Genomic DNA, 20,314 nt, shown 5'->3' with positions numbered 1-20,314 from the left:
GAGCCCTCTGGGATACTGGACAGCGACCACTTTACATGAACGGTGGGTGTTTGTATGTGCAGGGACTCACTGAGCAGTCTGCTTCAGATAAAACTGCTTTACTCAATGCACGTTATACCAATAAAACAGACAAGCAAAAGCACCACCAAGAAGCTACCCGAACAAGACGATGTATCTGGGAGAGCGGTGCTGGGCCGCCATGACACATGAGCGCAAATGCACACAACGGCACTTCTTGGACTTCTTGCACCCCTGCCTGGCACACACAGGCACACAGATTACCTGCAGGAGCTGCACACACGCAGGCTCACACAGCCAGGCAAAGGTTAAAGGAGGAAGCTACCCACGTCCACAGCTTCTGAACCCTTCCCTCACTCTCTGTGCCTCCCAGGAAACTCTGCTCCCCCGTCCCTTTCCTGGGCCAGCCCAGGCTCTGGCGTGCCTGCACTCAGCTCACCGTGCAGGGCTGCAGCCAGGGACTTGCCTACCCGGTTGTGCTGAGGACAGGACGGCCTGGGCGGGGGCTGGAGGGGCTGCACGACCCTCTACTTTGCTCAGTGGGAAGTTTTCCGGTCTCACCCAGAGTGAGAGGGCCTCTGCTAACCACTGGGCAGGTACCCCAGGTTGGGGAAGGGGGGGCCCTGGGTGCTGCCTGCTGCATGACTAAGCACGGTGGACCCAGCAGTCGGTAGGAGGAGGACGTGCCCCTTCCTCTCTTCCCTGGCCCCAGTCAGTCTGCTGGGGCGCTCACAGTAGGTCCCACGGCAGGCTCTGGTGGAGCAGACGGCCAGGTGCTGGAGCCTGCTGGACTGGGATGCGGGCTCTGTGTCCTGCTAACTGTGTGCCTTTGGGCGAGATCCTCAACCTCTCTGAGCTTTCAGGTGCACCCTCTGGACAACAGGGAACTCGCACCTGCTCCTAAGGGCTCCAGGGAGTAAGTGGAAAGAGCCAGTGCCCCCCAGAGTGCTCCCTTCCCGCTGCCCTTGCATCTTCTGTGTGTCCACAGGGTCTGGCATAGAGGAAGAGAGGTCTTCCATCCGCTGGTTCACTCCCCAGATGGCTACAACAGTCGGAGCTGTGCTGATCCGGAGCCAGGAGCCAGGAGCTTCTTTCAGGTCTTTTGTGCAGGTGCAGGGGCCCAAGCACTTTGGGCCATCTTCTACTGCTTTCCCAGGCCATAGCAAAGAGCTGGGTTGGAAGTGGAGCAGCTGGGACTCAAAACAGCACCCATATGGGATGCTGGCACTGCAGGCGGTGGCTTTACCTACTATGCCACAGTGCTGGCCCCCTGGCTCAGGTTTTTGCACAGCTCTGCTCATGTCTCCTGTCGGCAGCCCCGTTTCTAGTCCTTCTTTCTTCTTAGTGCCTTTGTATCCTCAGAGTTTAGCACTGGGCTTCTACCTGGTAAGCACTCAAATGAACTGAACTGGACCCTGGGCTCTGCCCTGAGTGAGGTTCTCCCCAGCCGTCATCACCAGGGCTGGACAGAGGGGACCGCCTCCGGGCTGCGGATGAGGACACGCTGGACTTTGCGCTGCACATTCAGGTAATGGCGATGCCAGTGGTGACTTACACACAGTTAGGAGGCAGCCGTTTACCAAGTCCTTTCACCTAACTCAGTCAGGTCAGAGGTAAAAAGGATCGCTGTAACCATCTGGTAGTCAAGTGGTGTGGCATTAAGTCATTACTAAACTAAGGAACCGCACAATGGTGACATTGTCCCAGACAATGCTCTAGGAGCTATGGATTAGAAAACAAATAAGAAACCATTGCAGCAGGCTAGAACACCTCTACCCCACGACAGTTGAGGGTTGCATTCCAGAGAAGGGTGAGGGTATAGGGAGGGGACAGGCCACAAGCAGCTAAACCAGAAAGTGAAACCAGAGAGGCATGGGTGCTATGCAGAGAGTAAACAGGGTGAGAGGAGACAGCTCCCGGGGGCAGACTCAGAATGGGGAGAGTGGAGGGGAGGGGTCAGGGTGGTCAGGGCCACTCTGGGGAGGTGACACCGGAGCTGGGCCTTGCGTGACAAGAAGAAGCCAAACAGGCAGGAAGAAGCTGGGGTCCTGGAGGAACTGAGTGGAGAGGTGGCAGAGAGATTCCAAACACGGTCGGTGTTTGATGCCACTTTGGATGCCTGTGTGTCATATTAACAGAGTGCCTGGTTCGAATCCCCGCTCCTCTGCATCCAATCCAGCTTCCTGCTAATGCACACCCTGGGAGGAAGCAGGTGATGGCTCAAGCACTTGGGTTGCTGTCACCCACATAGGAGACCCAGGTTGAATTCTGGGCTCCTGACCTCAGCCTGGCCCAACCCTAGCTGTTACGGGCATTTCAGGAGTGAATCAACAGATGGAGGATCACTCTCTGTTGGTCTCTCTAGCTTTCACATAAAATAAAATAAATAAATATAGAAAAAGAAATATTCCATAGGTGTTTGGGAGACAATGATTGGGCACTCTTGGGGTGTCTGCTAAGCTGTGTGGGTTGTCTGCTGAGTCACAGAAAGCTGGAGGGGGTGACTGGGGGGTGGGCAACTCAGAGCATCCACACAGCAGGCCCTTCCTTCATCCTTCTCACCATGTCTACTTGTGTGCATCAGCGTACTTCCAAAAGTTCATGGAAAACAACGCATGTTTCTTTTGGTGCAAAAATTTTTTTTGAAATCTGTGCCTATGAGGAGTCTTTAAAAAGCTCATGCAAATTCATTTTATATAACAACAACACATGGATTTCAGAATTTTGTGCACCAAAATAAACTTATCTTGAAAATCCATTTTCCCGTGAACTTTAAAATATTTTTATTTTGTTTATTTGAGAGGCAGAGGCAGACAGAGATAAAGAGAAAGAATTCCTATCTGCAGGTTCACTCCCCAAATGCTCACAACAGCCGGGCCAGGCCCAAGCCAGGAGCTGGGAACTCAGTCCAGGTCTACTTGCGGCAGGGACTCAACTACTTGAGTCATCACCTGCTGCCGCCCAGCAGAGAAGTTGCAACTGGGTGTGGAGCCAGGCACCCCGATGTGGGGTGCAGGTATTTCAGGTGGGGTCCTAACCACTAGGCAAAATGCACCCCATGCAGTACCCCCACAGGTGCCAGTGTTAGTTGAAGTAAGCAAGGTATTCGACAACTATTGTACCCCTTTGATGGGCCTGGGATTGTGCTGGAAGCTGAGGCACAAAGCAACAAAGGAGGCTTAGAGCCTGCACTTTCTGGCCCTGGATTCCCCACTCCGGAACCTCAACGATTCAGCACTGATGGTGGTGACCCCTCTCATGTTCCCAGTTGTGACCCATTGAGTCATGGTTGTGGAAAACATTCCATTCCTGTTTGCAAACGAGAGAGGAGGAAAACATAAACCCGTCAAGACTGTCAGCAGAATGGTGGGCCCTGTGACTCTCCTGTTAGTCACTGCATCTCTGATGTCTTCTGAATGCATGTGGGCTGTGAGTTTTGAATAAGCACACTCGAGCTGAAAGAGGAAGTGGACAGGTCTCGGGTCAGCTTTCATGAAGCTGACTGCGCTATAGTCACACCGTGGAACGTCGAGCTGCAGTCAAGGCAAACGAACTACAGAGACACAGACAGGAGGATGTCATTAGCCGTTGAGTATCTGGGGAAAATGTTAAATTCCCAAAGACTACATATAGCACAGACTCTCATGAAAAAGCAAGGGAATGATGATCATGGGATTTGGGATGAGGTTTACCTCGGCAGGTGGCTTCAGGAGTAGTTCCTAGCCTATCCAAGACATATGGTCAATATCTGTTGAATTAATAAATAAAAGAGACTTGTCCACTGGCCCTGGCAGGGATGGATGTGTGAGATCAAGGCATCTCATGGCTGGAGGAGGTTACTAAATTCTAGCTTTTCTTGGGGATGGTGGGTTGATGGAAGCTTACTACATTGCTAAAACCAACTAACCAGCTAGCAACTTACAAATGGTCCTGATATGGACCAATAGTGAAAAATGTCATGAATCAGTGGTGGGCATTTGGCCTAGTGACTAAGATGCCAGCGTTCCATATCAGAGCGCCTGGGTTTGCTTCTTGCCTCTGGCTCCCTCTTCCCGCTGATGCAGACCCTGGGAGACAGCAATGTCGGCTCAGGTAATTGGGTCCTTGCTAACCATGTGGGAGACAGGATTGAGATTCCAGTTGAGTGGGAGGGAGGGAGGGAATATCAATGTGCTCTTAGAATTATATCTATGTAATGGAAGAGTTAGGGAGAGAACGGCAGAGGGAACTCCATGCAAATTAGGGGGTCACTCTGACCCATGAGGAGGGTGTGGACGGGTACAACTCAGGACCCCAGCAGAAAAAGAAATCAAAGGGATATAAATTGGGAAGAAAGAAGTCAAATTATCCCTATTTGCAGATGATATGATTCTATATATAGGGGAACCAAAAAACTCAGACTTACAGACTAGAAGAGTTCCAATAAAGTGGCAGGATATAAAATCAATACCCAAAAACTCAGTATCCTTTGTATACATAGACAAGGCCATGGCTGAGAAAAAATTTCTAAGGTCAGTCCCATTCACAATAGCTAAAAATATTCAAATATCTCTGAATAAATTTAACCAAGGATGTCAAAGATTTCTACGATGAGAATTACAAACATTAAAGAAAGGAATAGAAGAAGACACAAAAATTGGAAAAATCTTCCATGTTCATGGTTTGGAAGAACTAATATCATCAAAATGTGCATACTACCAAAAGAAATTTACAGATTCAATGTGATATCAATCAAAATACTAAGGACAGTCTTTTGAGATATAGAAAAAACAATGCTGAAATTCAGTGGAAACACAGGAGACCCTGAATAACTAAAGACATCTTATACAACAAAAACAAAGCTGGAGGCACCACAATATCAGATTTCAAGACATACTGCAGGGCAGCTATAATCAAAACATCCTGGTACTTGTACAAAAACAGATGGATAGACCCATGGAACAGAATAGAAATGCCAGAAATCAACCCACGCATCTATAACCAACTTATCTTTGACAGAGGAGCTATAATCAATCTCTGAAGCAAGGGCAGTCTCTTGAAAAACTAATGCTGGGAAAACTGGATCTCCACATGCAGAAGTATGAAGCAAGACCCTACCTTACGCCTTGCACAAAAATCCACTCAAAATGGATCAAAGACTTAAATCTATGACCTGATACCATCAGATTATTAGAGAACATTGGAGAAACCCTGCAAGACATCAGCATAGGCAAAGAGTTCTTGGAAAAGACCCCAGAGGCACAGGCAATCAAAGACAAAATGGACAAATGGGATTACATCAAATTGAGAAGCTTCTGCACAGCCAAAGAAACCCTGAGCAAAGAGGAAACCGACAAATTAGGGAAATTATTTGCAAACTATGCAGCTGATAAAGAATTAATAACCAGAATATATAAACTCAACAAAACAACGCAGTTAAGAAATGGGCAAAAGAGGCTGGCGCTGTGGTGTAGTGGGTAAGGCTGTCACCTCCAGTGCCGACATCCGATATGGGCACTGGTTCAAGTCCTGGCTGCTCTATTTCCAATCCAGCTCTCTACTATGGCCTGGAAAAGCAGTGGAAGATGGCCCCAAGTCCTTGAGCCCCTGCATCTGCATAGGAGACCCAGTAGAAGCTCCTGGCTCCTGGCTTTGGATCAGTGCAGCTCCAGCTGTTGCGTCAATTGGGGAGTCAACCAGCGGATGGAAGACCTCTCTCTCTCCCTGCCTTTCCTTCTTTCTCTGTGTAACTCTGACTTTCAAGTAAATAAATAAATCATTTTAAAAAAAGAAATGGGCGGCCGGCGCCACGGCTCAATAGGCTAATCTTCCACCTGCGGCGCCAGCACACCGGGTTCTAGTCCCGGTTGGGGCGTTGGTTCTGTCCCGGTTGCTCCTCTTCCAGTCCAGCTCTCTGCTGTGGCCAGGGAGTGCAGTGGAGGATGGCCCAAGTCCTTGGGCCCTGCACCCGCATGGGAGACCAGGAGAAGCATCTGGTTCCTGGCTTTGGATCAGCACAGTGTGCCGGCTGCAGCGCGCCGACCGCAGCGGCCATTGAGGGGTGACCAATGGAAAAAGGAAGACCTTTCTCTCTGTCTCTCTCTCTCACTGTCCACTCTGCCTGTCAAAAAAAAAAAAAAAAAAAAAAGAAAGAAAGAAAGAAAGAAATGGGCAAAGGACTTAAACAGGTGTTTTTCAAAAGAGGAAAAGCAAGTGGCCAACAGATACATGAAAAATGCTCAGGGTCATTGGCTCTCAGGGAAATGCAAATCAAAACCACGATGAGGTTTCACCTGACCCTAATTAGAATGGCTTTCATACAGAAATCAATAAACAACAAATGCTGGCAAGGATGTGGGGAAAAAGGTATCCTAATCCACTGTTGGTGGGGATGTAAACTGGTATAGCCACTGTGTAAGACAGTATGGAGATACCTCAGAAATCTGCATATAGACCTACCATATGACCCAGCCATCCCACTACTGGAAATTTACCTAAGGCAAATGAAATCAGCATATGAAAGAGTTTTCTGTACCCCCATGTTTATTGCAGCTCAATGCACAGTGGCTAAGATATGAAATCAACATAAATGCCTGTCAACTGAAGACTTGATAAAGAAATTATGGGATATATATACCATGGAATACTACACAGCTGTTAAAAAAACGAAATCCTGTCATTTGCAACAAAATGGATACAACTGGAAAACATCATACTGAGTGAAATAAGCCAGTCTCAAAAGGACAAATACCATGTGTTCTCCCTGATCTGTGAGAACTAGTGGAGCACCTAAAAGCTAATCTATAGAAGTGAAATTAACACTCAAGATGCAATGACTTTGAATAGCTCTTGTCTCAACTGTTGAGGAGCAGTTTTTTTTTCATACTATTTGCTGAACTCTTTATTGAGTATAGAGGTCATTGTACATGTATAAAGTTAATTGAAAATAGGTCTTAGTGAAAAATAAAAATGGGAATAGGAGAGGGAGGAGGAAGAGGGGTGGTAGTGTGGGTATGGTGGGTAGAATCACTATATTCATAAAGTTGTATTTATAGAAAGCATGAAGTTTGTATTCCTTAAATAAAAGTTTTCTGGGAAAAAAAAAGAATTGCATCTACAAAGCACACTGAATCTGTTAAAAACTAATTAAAATTAAAAAAAATTTTTAAATTGAAATTTTTAAAAAGAGAGATCCCAGTTGGTCTTGCTTCAGCCATTGTGGGCACTTGGGGAGTGAAGGAGCAGACAGGAAGTCTCTGTCTGTCCATCTGCCTCGAGAATAAGGAAAATGAATCAAAGACTATGAGTCACCCACTGCTGTGCACCCCAGATGCAAACAGAAAACACAAGCGCCAGGCCTGGGCAGGCCTCGTGCTGTGGCCGGTGACGCCACCGCCGGGAGGCTGGAGTCCCGTATTGGAGTGGCTGAGTCCCGGCCACTCTGCTTCTTACCCAGCTTCCGGATAGCACGCCTGAGGAGGCACCGCATGCAAGACCAGGCTAGACTTCCCGGCTGCTGGCTGCGGCCTGGCCCAGCCCTGGCTGTTGCAGTCCTTTGGGGAGTGAACCAGCAGACGGAAGACCTCTCTCTGTGTGTCTCTCCCCGCTCCTTGCTTCTCTTTCAAGTAAATACATAAATAAGCGAACCTCACCACCACCACCTCTGGGCGTGCCGATGGGCCTGAGGAGGTCAGTCGTCCTCACCCAGTTCTGCCCTCAATGCTCCCTTTCAGTGGCTCTTTCTTTGGCTTCTCGCAAAGCTTCTGGGCAAACGTGTTGGACACACAGAGGTCCAGGAAGGCGGGGGGCTGAAGGTCATGGGTGTCGGGCTAGTGGGCAGGGCAGAGGTGTCATTCAGGCCTGTGCAAGGCCACTGGGTCCTTCCGTGTCAATGACATTCATGAGTAGGACAGGAACAGGGACTTAGGGCAGCTCTGTCCTCTCTCAGCCCAGACGCAGGCCAGGTTCCATGTGCTTTGTAAATACAATTCTAAGAACTAATGGTGTTCCCTTCCTCTCTCCCTCCAGTCCTGGGAAAGGAAAGAATGAGGCTGAGAGGTGAGGGGCCCTGGGCTGGGTTCAATGGCCCCCATTGCCAGGATAGGTCCCTGCCCTGGTCTCCTGAGACCACCCCAGGCAACTGCCCATTTTCAGATGAGAAGACTGAGACCAGAGAGGGAGCCGGTCTTGCCCTAGCATTGATGGGGGAAATGGGACATGAAGAGGCCATCAAAGACCATCAGCTTCCTCCTGCTTCACTGGAAACGTCTTTGTTTATCCCCAGAGTGAACTCAGCCCTTGGCCACAAGCGCGGCAGCCCAGCCCAGCAAGTGCAAGCCCAGACGTGGGCCCTGCTGTTTGCGTCTGCACTGCTGGCTGGGCGGCTGTGGGCTCTGCTGATTCAGTCTGCCACAGAGCCCTGACGCACGGGTCTAGCCTGCGCCCCACCTGCAGCTCACCTGGGACGGAAGCCCTGCTGCCTGTAGTCCGTGCAGGGGCAGGGTGGGGATGCCCAGCTCCTGGGGCCCAGGGGGGGCCCAGGCCAGAGGGAGTGGGCGCCAAGGGGGCATGGAAGAAGTGTGTGTGTATGGAGGGGTGTTGGGTGGCTGCAAAGCACCTGCTGTTGCCTGATTGGCTCAGACTCTTCCCTCCTGGCTTCTCAGCTGTCATCGGCAGCAGAAAGACGTTAAAGCAGGACCCCAACGTGCAGGCCGAGCAGTGCTGTGCTAGCCGCCCTAATAAAGCGAACAATGCCCTTCGGTCATAAATGCTGCCTCAATTCTCAGAACCCTAAAACGTTACCCCCAAACCAAGACTCCAACACTAGGCGGCGTCAGAGCTAGTCAGGGTCAGACCTCAGCGTCTGGCCCAGCTGCTGGGTTCAGTGGGCTGCTCCCCCTCTCAGGAACTCCTTGGGTAAGCGCCATTATGTGGGGCTGGGTCCTTTGACTCCCCACTCCCCACCAGCAAGGCCTTGTCGCATGTAATTAGCCTGCAGCCAACACACAGAGATGGCTGCGCCCGGTGAGAAGGCACGGGCACCTCTGAGCAGCTCGGGCTTTGCAGAACCATCCACGGACCTGGCAGGAGACCCACTCCCCTCCTGGGGCATATCAGCAAGAGGACCTGGCACCCAGTAGGGGCTTTACTTGAACCAGCACCCTGTACCCTCTCTCCCTTTAGGTTCGCAACTCTCTCACCGGTTGCTCCTTCAGGGACCCCCAGCCCTCCCAGAGAAGCAGCTGGTTGAGCGCTGCTCAGCTCTGAACGGCAGGCAGACGTGTCAGGGGCCTGCTTCCCATTGAGCTCAGAGATGGAGGAGCCGGACCCAGACAGATCTTGTTTGCAAATGGGGCACGGACTAGCCTGGTGCGCAGAAGCTCTGGACAACCAGTCTAGGAAGGAGGAGTTCTCCGCCAGCCTCCAGCACACCTCACAACCTCCGTCAATCACGAGGGCCCTCTGGGTAGTGGGAAGCAGATGCAAGGGTTAACGCCCTCACAAGGCAGTGGGCAGGAGCTGCACCGGCTGCCATGGGCTGTGGAAGAGACCCACCCCCTCTCTCTGCTTTCCTCGCCAGGCAGCCTGCCCTGGGCCTTGCCTCTCCTCCTCCATGCAAGGCCGACTTTGGAAGAAGGCAGTAGGGGTGGAGCCGGGAGAAAAGTAGGGGCACAGCCAAGGGGCTTTCTGGCCCCGCTGCCACCTGCGCCAGCTCCAGGACCCCATGGGGGCCGAGGCCTGCACTTCCCGGGGTCTCCTGGGAGGAAAACCCAGAGGCCGAGATGCTGCTGTTGCTAGGAGGTGGGTAACAGGTCCCTTGAGGCTCTGGCAGGTGCAGCCAGGTTGCTGGCGCTGGTGGGGAGAGAAACCCAGGGGAGGGGGTGGGGAAAGCTCCCTGGACGAGCCAAGGGACCCAGGGCTGCTCACAGTCGGCTCGGCAGTGGGTCTCGGCCACGGCTGGCTCCGTGCTCCTGTGAAGGGGTATCCCACTGCTCTCTCACCCCACCTGTGAGCAGCTGTGACCGTCCCCCCGGAAGCTGGGACAGGCAGTTGGATGCATTCGCCTGGCTGGCAAGGAGAGCCTCAGCCATGACAGGTAAGGTGTTGAGAGCAGAAGTGGAGGGGTGCACTGGTATGTGTCTCCTAGGGGAGCCTGGCTGTGGGCAGTAGCCCAGAGCACATGGAAGGTTCCAGACCTGTCTCCAGGCAGGACCACCCCCAGGGCAGCCCGGGCCACATACAGGTGGACCCCAAGCCCTCACGTGCGGGTTAGGCGGGAGGCGTCCTCCATGCTCTGCCTTCGGTGGAGGCGTCCTTACACATGGCGCATTTCCCTTTAGCTCTAACCTCAGTCTCGGCTGCTACATTAGAATCCATTTTGCCTTGTTCTAAGCCACATAGGTGCTGACCTGCTGGCAATCTGAGCCCAGAACCCAGCCCCCATCCCAGCATATAATGGCTCTAGGGCAGGGCCTGGGGCGGACGGGCGGTGTCAGGTGGCTGCCTTTATCCTGCTGCCAGCCTGCTGTTCAGCTCCCAGCATTGAAGGCTCAAGCTTTGTGTTTCCATACGGCCCAAAGGGAGGGTGACAGGTCGTTAAACGCCAGGTTCACAAATGGAGGAGCTGAGGCACAGATCACGCGGCAGGGCAAGGTGCAGGGCAGGTACGGTGCTAGTCCTGCAGACCACCTGGCTCCCCGTTGGAGGGCCTTGCTCCCGGGGGACACTGCAGGGAGCCAGAGTGCTTGGAAGCCCCTCCCAGGGGAAGCAGGCCAATCTCTCCCGCCTCTCTGAGTTTTCAGCAGCTCTACTTTGTCCAGCTTTCCTTGTGCCCTAGGGTGGTGGGCCCATCTGAGCTCACCCTCCCCTCCCGGTAGGATCCGAATGGGGGGGGGGGGAAGGTGACTCTGCCTTTGTGCCCCTGAGGGCGGTGCTCGGCCAGTGACTATTGGGGACCTGGAAGAACCAGCAGGGGTCAGACCGCAGGGGTCAGGCTTCCAGCCTGGTGCAGACCCCTAGATCCTACTGAAGCTTAGAAGGGTCCTTGAAGCACAGCCAATACCTGAGCCAAGGAGCTGCCACTCAGGCTGTGGTCTGAAATTCACAAAAGAATTCCTTGGAATCACCCCTGTCTTTGGAACACCATACTCTCTTGTTACAATGTCCTAGGCTGTCTTTTAGGCGGCAGGGAAGGAGGAGATTGGGGTTAGAGGGTCTGGCTCCTCTCCTGACCTGCTGAGCAACCTTGGGTAAACCACCAATGTCTCCTGGACCCGGCCTCGTCCTCTGGAACGTGGGTGTGCGAAAATGAACTTCACAGGACAACAGTGAGAAAAGGCTGCGAGACGCTGCACCTGCTAGGGACAATGCGCCTCTTCAAGGCTGCCGGCACCCGTCTGGCCCACTGCCATCTTGGCTTGTTCGTGTCTGCCCTTGACTGGTCCTTGTGGTTCTGGGAGTCTCAGCTGCTCTGGTCAGAAGGGGCCTGTCCTCTGGTCTTGCTCCCCCTGAGCAGGCAAAGGCCCCAGTCCAGTTCAGTTCCTTCCCAGGCAGGTGGTGCTGGCAAGTTGATGAATTTTTTCTAGGATGCAATCTACGTCTTAGGGTTGTTGGTGAGGGCTAAACACAATGATGGACGTGGCGTGCCTCGCTCGGTGCTTGAAGCATAGTGGGGGGATTGGTAAGTGGAAGTAGAAATGAGTCCCCTCCACTCTGGTCACCCCAAACTCCACCCAGCATTCAAGGAGGGCCTGCACTGTGGCTCCGTATGAGGACAGGGTGGAGCAGTTTCACTTGTTCTGGGCGCTCCGTCGACAGCTGGCCTCTGGGCACCTGCTGTGGCTGCTGCGGCCACTTTCCCGGTTAAGTGAGGCCGCCATGTCTGCCCCGTGAGCTCTGAGCTCAGCCTCCGCGCTGCTTGCGAGACGTCTCTGCACGCATTGCTGTGCTGTTGCATAACCCATAGTGAGGGCTCTCATCGCTTCCCTGCCAACTCCCAGACCACTGTGAGGGCTCCTGGAAGGCCTTCCTGGCTGGGCTGCCCTTGGCCAGAAGAGGCTGCGCTTTCTGGAGGAGCAGCCTTGAATCCTGCACTTTGGGTCCGAAACCCACTTCTGTTGCTCACCAGGCAGATGCTGTGGGCAAGTGATTTATCCACACGGTACCTCAGCGTGGTGTGTGTGTGTGAAGGAGAGAGAGAGAGAGACTCCTAGTGGTTCCCTAAAACACGCATAGCACATAGCACACTGCCCGGTGCACAGTGGGAGCACACTAGCAGTTTAATAATGATAATTAATAATAATCATCTATCATCCAGTGAGGAGCAAGAGGCAAAACCCTTGTGCCCATGCAGCATCTAATCTATTATTTTTATTAATAATTAATAATAGTAACATTAAAATAGAACCTGGCCAGGGCTTGTCATGGAGGATGCTCAGAAATGATTCATTATTAATGGGCGGGAGCTTGGAGAGGACCTGATGTGAATGGAGCAAATGCTAGCTATTTCTGGGATTTCTCAGGCCGAAGGGCCTGACTTCAGGGCGGGAAGAGAGTGGACTAAGTGCCTCTGGGGAGGGTGACCAGGGCAGCAAGGGGACCTACAGGGACGTCCCGGCGCCTCTGTGAAGGTTCCCTGCAGGGAGGGAGCACACGCAGGTCAGAGACGCAAAGGCGCTGTAAGGACAAGGACAAACACTTCCTTTTGAATCCGTGTGGTCGTCCCGAGGATGCATGCGGCAAGTCGTGGCCAAGCCTTCCCCTGCCACAGGGTACACGGCTTCTAGCAGCCAGTGCTTCCTGGAAACGGACGGTGTGTGTGCAGAAGCCAGGGGGTCTCAGGTTGCTGCAGAGACAGGGGGCAGAGCCAGCAAGGGCTCCTGGGGGGATTCTGAGGGGTGGGGGTGGGGGAGCCAGGGCCTGCCAGGGGAGAGACCGGGCAGAAGTGGGCGGGGCCGCAGGCCTTGCCAACAGGCATCTCTGGTCTTTTCTAGGCTTGGCTTCTACAGCAGATGGTAGGGGGGCAGAGTGGGGGAGCCACGCCCCTCGCAGGCCTCGGAGGGTCTCTCTTCGGGGTCTGTGATCCTGAAGAGCTCTTCTGGGACTTCACGTCTGCTCCTGGCCGGCCCCACGCCCAGTCCGTTCATAATTTTCTCTCTGTAAGTCACTTGTCTGTCCTCCACCGTCTCAAGCTGACTTGGGCTTCTCCCCTGAGCAGCACTGGGTGTGAGGCGCGGAGCTCTTGAGGTCATTACGCCTGAGATGGTTCTGCCCATCGGTTTTCCTTTGACCTGGCGTGGCTTTCCCCTCTGTGAGCTTTGGTAGTTAGCGGCAGACGGGTCTCCTGGCACAAACAGCCGTGCCACAGTCTTCACCCCCTGCATACTTGGGTAGGAGCCACGGGCCTCCAGGAGGGAAGTGGGATGCCCTGCTTCTGCAGGTGCTGGTGGTTGGGGTCCACCTCTTGGGGGATTGGCAGGAACTCCGGAGAGGGGCCTTTGTGAAGTCACTAACCTGTCTGTGCCTTGACTGGAGAACACCCTGTGTCAGGTTGGGGCGGAGCTTCCCCAGCAATGCGGCACTCGCTGCTTAGGCTGAAGATGAGACGCCACCACTGTGGCTCGTGCTCTCTAACCCTTCCAGGGGCTCCTTGTTGTCAGGGGAGGTCCTCCCTGGGCACTGGCCATGCACTCCCAGGTGGTGTCCCCAACCAGTGGCTGGCATCATCGGGTGGATGCGTGCCTGCTCTGCCCGTGGAAGGGGCAGCGGCTTAGCCTGCTCCTGCCCCACCCAGGCAGTACCCGGGTCAGAGGGCCTAGATTCTGCACATTCTTCTCTGAATCTCCCAACAGCGTCTTGCTAGTACCCAGCACGTAGTAGAGGCTCAGGCAACACAGGAGTGAGTGAATGAATGAACAAATGAGTATGATAGAGGAAGCAACTGAGACAGCAGGGAGTGCCTAAAGCGTGCCAGCGGCAGAGCCCAGCCAGTCCGATGTGCGAGAGATTTTGTGACGGAAGACACGCGGCCGCCCTGGACAGGTGCCGGCTCATTCTGTCACCTCTTCCGTGAGTGTTCCTTTAGTCTGCTGCCTGAGGAAGGTTTCCGGTTGCGTGTAGATTATATGAGAAAGCTGGATGATGGATGTTCCGGGTGCAAGGGGCAGGGGTTGTGGTTTTGAGCCTTGTTTGAAAATTTCTCGTGATCAGGAAAGTTGACAGGAGTGGCAGGTAGGGACGTGGAGCTGAACACATTCCCGGGGATTGTTGCCCGGGCTCTGCCTTCCCCACCTCTTCCCTCCTACTTGGGTGTCCGGGCAGGCTGGGGCCTGTCCCTCCTCACCCCCAGACACCCTGGTTACACCGCTGGTCTAGTCTGGTCTGTTTCCAGTTGAACCTGAACTTCGTTTCCAGTGTCAGAGAGATCAGAAGCTGGTTGAAGGGGATTCAGGCTCTGATCACTTATCTGCCATCCAGTGATGGGAGCATTCACAGGTTTTACCAAGTGCCTGCTCCATCCAGGCCCTGGGCTAAACCACAGAGACGCCATCTGCCCTGTTGCCAAGAAGCTCACTGTCAGATGGCAGCAGGTTTAATTAACACAGCGGCACCCTGCACCTTCCACGCCGGGGAGTCCACTGCCTTGGGGAACCACTGCTTGGGAACCTGGAGTGTTTTACAGGGGCTGACGTTTTTATCTGAGCAGGAGGAGGGCGGAGGGTGCAACAGGTGCTTGAGAAACTTGAAGGTCTTCAGCTTGAGGTCAGTCTTGCTGCCTGCTGTCCTGGGCTGCTCCCAGGGCTCTGGGGAGCTGCTGTCTGGGGTCCCTGAGCCCTGGTTTAGGTCTGTTTTTCTTCTCATCTCCCTCCCTGGACTGGTCTCTCCTCGCTTGCCATGTTCAGTGTCCCAGATCTCTTAGGCATCCCCAGGGGCTAGGCTGGCGAGTGCAGGGCTCTGCTGCGGGTGTGCTGAAGGGAGGCACAGGGGAGGAGAGGGGCCTGGGACACGCGGGAGGCCTGACTCCTCGCCCCCTTCTCCAGGCCGCACCAGGCACAGGCCAGGAAGGAAGAATCCAGGGGTAGGGGTGTGTGCTTCTTCTCCTTTGCTCCCCCTGCACCCATGGCTCCTATACAGCCCTCAGGCCCAGGTCCTGCTGTGCCGTAGCATGGCCTCTGTTGTGGGCCACCACAAGTCTGTGGGATCATCTGGTGAATGTCTACCCTGACCCTGCAGCCCTCTAGCCTCTGAGCTCTGCGAGAGCAGGAGCCAGGTCTTTCTCTCCCCAGCAATCACATGTCCAGCGCCCGGCACGTGTGAGGCCCACTGCCCTCGCGTGGAATGGATGAGCGGAGCTGAACTGCCTCAGGGGTGGGGGAAGGGTGGCTGCACCAAGTTCCCCATCTGGGCTGCACTGACCTCCAGGGTGAGGTGCGGACCCTGAACCTGAGCTCCATGGGGGACCAGACCTCAGCCTGTGACACCTGTGTGCCCTGGGCCTTTGTCCCCACACTGCCACGCTGTCATGCTGTCTGCATGCAGTTCCCTCTGCCTGGAGCAAGTCAGCTCAACCTGCAAGAACCCATGCAAACGCTTTCTCTTCTGGGACAACTTCCCAAGCACATGAGAGACTCCCCTCTGCTCCAAGGGTAGCTGTGACCCCTCCCCATTGTCCTTGTCACACTCTCCTTTCTCAGTGCCTCCAGGCTGGGCCCTCCTTTCACTTAGAGGCTGGCCAGAGTCAGGTACCTGGCTGGCTGCAGCTTCTTTTGAGGGCCACAGCGACATGAGGTCCCCTCAGCCAGGCAGGGAGGGTCCTGGCAGAGCAGGCAGGAGAGCGGCCGCTCTTTGCTCTCTTGCCCACTAGGGTCTTGCCTCTGCATGACTTTCAGTCTGTCCCCTGACCCAGGATGACACCAGGAGGGCTCAGTCTGCGGAGGGCCCTGCACCTGCTCCCGATCCTGGCTGCCTCTGCCTCACTCCTGAGCCCCAGCGCAGCCCAGCCAGCCCTCTGGGTCTGCACCAGGCTGCCAAGGAAAGGAGGGGCCTTAGGAAGCTCCCTGCAGAGCAGCTGGAAGGGTTGGATAGACCAGGTGCTAACTAATGCCCCTGTGCTGTGGCTTGAGGAGTGTTTGTAGCCTCGGGGGTGGGAAGAGGTCAAGGCTAGGATGGTCAGTTACAGGATGTCTGACTTCTGCCCAGGCCTTGGCTACAGAGGAGCCCTCCGGGACACCTTCCCTACCGGGACAGATGGAACTCTGCTCTCTGTCCTGGCTGTGTCCCCAGCTCCAGCACTCCCAGCTGAATGGTGCCGGGAAGAAGCCTTGTTAACAACACTCTGCCCTGCTGTGCCCAGGAGGGGCCTGTGAGTGTTGGAGAGGCTGGGAGAGGAGGCCCAGGGAGGGTGGAGCCTGGGTGCAAGATGGCAGTCCTCTCTCGGGGCTGGGAGCTGTGGTGGTCCTGGGCTCGTGCGAGGGAACTCACAGGGTCAGTGGGCACAGCTGATTTATGATAGTTCAGGCACCAGAAGCCTCCTCCATCGCACCCTGGAACCCCAGTCCTGAGCCCTGCAGCCCATGGGCCACCACCCACCCTCCCTTCCTGGAGCGCAGAGGCTCAGGGTGGCCTGCGCAGCCACAGTTTCCCAGAGGGGCTGCCTTGTGTGCAGGGCTTCCTGGTTCACAGCACCACTCCTGCCCTCTCAGCCTCCCCACCAACCCTGTGTGCGCGCCTGCAGTGCCGTGGGCCTTATTCTGCCCATTTTGCAGAGGGAGACCATGCGTGTCCAGGGACAAATGCCTCAAGTGCCCAACTAAGGCGGGAGCTGGCCTCCTGCCCTTTCCATTCTGCAGTTAGGGCTCAGGTGATGTGCCCTGGAGGCTCCTCCTGTCTCCGCCACTCTCCAGGCGGCGCCCCAGTGTGCTCAGAGAGCCCGCAGCAGCCCCTCACCTGCCCAGAACCCGGGGACGCAGCTGCCCTGCACACAGGCTGTTTCCCGGTGCCACCTTGGACGGGGAAGCAGGAAGCTGGGGCTTTGGTCCTGGCTCCCTGCCCAGGTAAATCAGGCAAAGCCCCTCTGCTTCCTGCCCCCCTGCCCTGGAGCCAGCGCTTTGCCAGCCTGTGCTAAGAGTGAAGGGAAGCACTGGGGCTGGGAGTCGGGAGACGCTCACCTGGTCACCCAGGGGCCCTGCAGCGGGGCGGCCGCTCCCCTCGCTTCGCCTCCCCTCCCCTTTCACTTGGGTGCTGCATCCTGGCTGAGGATGGGAGAGAGGGTGGGGCCTACCTCGGACCCAGCTGCTGCCTGTTCCCCACTGGCCCTGTTATCCTCCGTGGCCCGGGGTGGGGGTGGGGTTCTCCTGGCCCTAAGGCAGCGGAGATGCCCTGGGTGCTCCGAGGAGGGAAGAGACCAGGTGGTTGCCACAGACACCGGGGTTGTGTTGAAGCATCTCTGCACCATTTCCTTTACAAAGCAAAGGAGTCAGTTTCCCGGGGGAGGCAGAGGGCCACTGGGAAGTGCAGAGTCCCCTGCCCTTGACGGAACAGTGCCAGTCTCCAGCCAGACTGCTAGGCACTGGGCCAGAGAGCAGCTAGCAGGCAGGGAACGGTGAGAAAGGTCAGCCCTGGCCTCGGGCCGCTGCTCCCTTGATGCACGGGTCCAAGGAGGCCACTGCCAGTGGTGGGAGAGAGGAGGGCAGGTGGGCACAGGGCATGTAAAGGGCAGGGTATGGGGGTGATTTGCTTGTGACCCCTTTTTTGAACCTGCAAGGTGTTACAGAATCTCAGCTGATGGCCTCTTGGACTGCTTGAGGAGCTCTGTATGGGGGGACCCTCCCACCCCCACTCCCCACCCCCCAGTCTTGGGAGCCAAGGCCCCTACACTCACCATGCTGACTGTGCGATCTTGTGATCTTGCAATGTCCTCTGCAGCCTGGAGCCCAGATCTGTGAACCAGGGTGGGAGGAGGGGTTCAGGACCAGGGCCGGCAGGTCAGAAATCCCGGTCAGCACCGGCTGGAGGAGGCCCAAGTGCAGGGCAGGCCTTGGTCCCTCACGGCCAGCATCCCTGTCCCCCTTGCCAGCCAAGCCGGCCACCTCCCACCGCTGTATTCCAGGAGTGATTTGGGGACTGCAAGGCAGGTCGATGAAATCAACCCCACAGGTGAAGTTGCCAAACTGGAATGATTATGCGTCTTGTAACCCGACACCCGTCTTAGGGGCAGGACCCACACCTGGAGTCATTCACCAGCTCTTGGAGCCCTTCGGCCTCAGAACAGGTGACACACCTGAGATGTCATAAAAGCCTTCCCGCCTGAATGGCTTCCACCCAACTGGGCGTTGGCTGAGGGTGATGTCAGAGCTGAGTTCTCTCTCTCTCCCTCTCTCCTCTCTCGACTTCTGTCTGTGTGGGTGCTTTGGTTTGGAGCTGTGTGCAAAGTGGAGGGGCCCAGGGGCTGGGGTGAGGGAATTTTCTGCTGAGTAGGAGGGGATGCCTGCCACACGCGGAGCAGCAAGCCTGGGAAGTGCACAGAGAAGGCAGCTTCTTCCCTTAAGAAGATGGGATTGGCGCCGGCGTGTGGCACAGCGGGTTAAGCCTCTGCCTGCAACCCAGGCATCCCATATCAGAGCATGGGTTCAAGTCCCAGGTGCTCTGCTTCTGCCCCTGCTCCTAATGCCTGGAAAGGCAGAGGAAGATGGCTGGAGCATTTGGGTCCCTGCCACCCATGTGAGAGACCTCGATGGAGTTTCAGGCTTTGGTCTGGTCTGGTCCCCTTCCATGGTGGCTGTTTGGGGAGTGGACCAACAAGATGGAAGATCTCATCTCTCTCCTCTCTCTCTCTCTCTCTCTCTCTCTCTGTAACTCTACTTTTCCAATAAATCTAGAAGGGGGAGGAGGAGGAGGAACAGGGGGAGGAGGAGGAGGAGGTGAGCTATGCTCTCTTTCCCGGGAGTGGAACTGTCAGTGCAGGGCTAACAGGCAGAGGACCACAGCCAGCATCCTGCCCGAGAGTCTCAGGCTTAACCTCCGTGAAGATCCCCGTGGTGCTGCAGCGAGGGCCCAGGCCTCCTCTCTCCCAGGGGGTCACTTCTGACTCCCTGGCTGCGGCGTGTGCGGGGCCCTTGGAACCAGGGCCCAAAGAGTTGGAAAGGACTTGGGTACCTTCTCGTGTTCTATGGAGGGCAGCTAATGAACGTGAGCTTCTGAACAAATCCTCGCCCCTCCCAGCTGCGCCCCTCCCAGGAGCCCCTCCGTGGGGCACATGGTTCTGGCCATCACTCTTTATTCTCACCACAACCCCGTGAGGAGTACTTTCCCCATAGCCCGTGGAGATGAAGCAGTGTTTGGCAGAGCTGGGGCGGCACTGGGGTCACCTCCTGCCACCAGCCATGTGAGCAATGTCTGAAAGCCCTGGGTATGTGGTCTGGGATGGCCCTGGTGATCAGATCTCAGTGAGCCACATGGCCTTGGGCATGCGAACAGTAGGGACTTGAGGCTGACCTCCAAGGGCCTCTTGAGCCGACACGGCCCCAAGCCTCTACCCACTTTAGAGTAGCGGCCTTTGTTTCAGGCAAGAGTCAAGAGCCTGGGACCTGAGAACAGGTGGTTTCAGGCGCCAGGCTGTGAAGATCCAGGCAGGGCCCTCCCTGAAAGGGAGGTGGGGTGGGAAGAGGCGAGTGGGCCACCCTGGAGCAGGCCTGCCCTTGCTTTGGTTCCAGGGGTTTGCATTGCCTCCCCTGGTGCTCAGGTGAGCCAGGCAGGAGGCAGCTGCCTGGGCCGGAAGGCTGCTGGGCACGGCTGCGGGGGGGAGGGAGTGGAGGGGGGGCACGTGGTGACTCAGCCCTCCTGGCTCTAACTCTGGCCCCAGCTCCAGGCTGGGTCTCGAGCCTGGGGGGGGGGGGCTGAGAAGGAGGCTTGTGGGCAGGTCTGGGCAGGGCCACTGTGACACCCGCCACCGCGGGGAGGTGGCCTGTGGCTCGCAGGTGCCAGGTGTGAAACTGCATCACTGGGCGGCTGCCTCAGGTCTCTCGCAGCTCCCTTCCGCTTTTCCTTCCTTTTCTCTCTCTCTTTCCCCAGCAATGTCTCCTCCACCTTCTCCCTTCCCTTGGCCTGCGTTCTTCTGTGTGTCCAGGTCAGAGGCAGCTTCAAAGCCCCTCCCTGGCACGACCCCTCCCGAGGCTCTGGGGAGGCTCCCAGCAACTCGAGGCCCTTAACCAGCCCATATGTATTATGAAAAATCTGTGCATGCATCTCATAAATGTTTTGCACCAAAATAAACTTTTAATATCATTTTCCCAAGAACTTCTTGAAGAACCCTTGTGTATTC

At 55.5% G+C, this 20,314-nt stretch overlaps 1 protein-coding gene across 1 annotated transcript in view; it reads right to left on the bottom strand.

Moving 5' to 3' along the window:
• Positions 1-18,218, bottom strand: part of TMPRSS4 (transmembrane serine protease 4) — a 37,604-nt gene extending 19,386 nt beyond the window's left edge. The window contains exon 1 of the mRNA XM_008249423.4: positions 17,876-18,218. Within this exon, the coding sequence (XP_008247645.1) occupies positions 17,876-17,878 (3 nt within the window). The 5' untranslated portion in view covers positions 17,879-18,218. The remainder of the gene's footprint in view (positions 1-17,875) is intronic.
• Positions 18,219-20,314: the final 2,096 nt, after the last annotated feature.

Source organism: Oryctolagus cuniculus, chromosome 1, assembly GCF_964237555.1.
Source record: "Oryctolagus cuniculus chromosome 1, mOryCun1.1, whole genome shotgun sequence".
NCBI classification, from domain to species: domain Eukaryota; kingdom Metazoa; phylum Chordata; class Mammalia; order Lagomorpha; family Leporidae; genus Oryctolagus; species Oryctolagus cuniculus.
The sequence above is the reverse complement of the archived record's forward strand: the minus strand, read 5'-3'. Positions and strand labels throughout refer to the sequence as shown.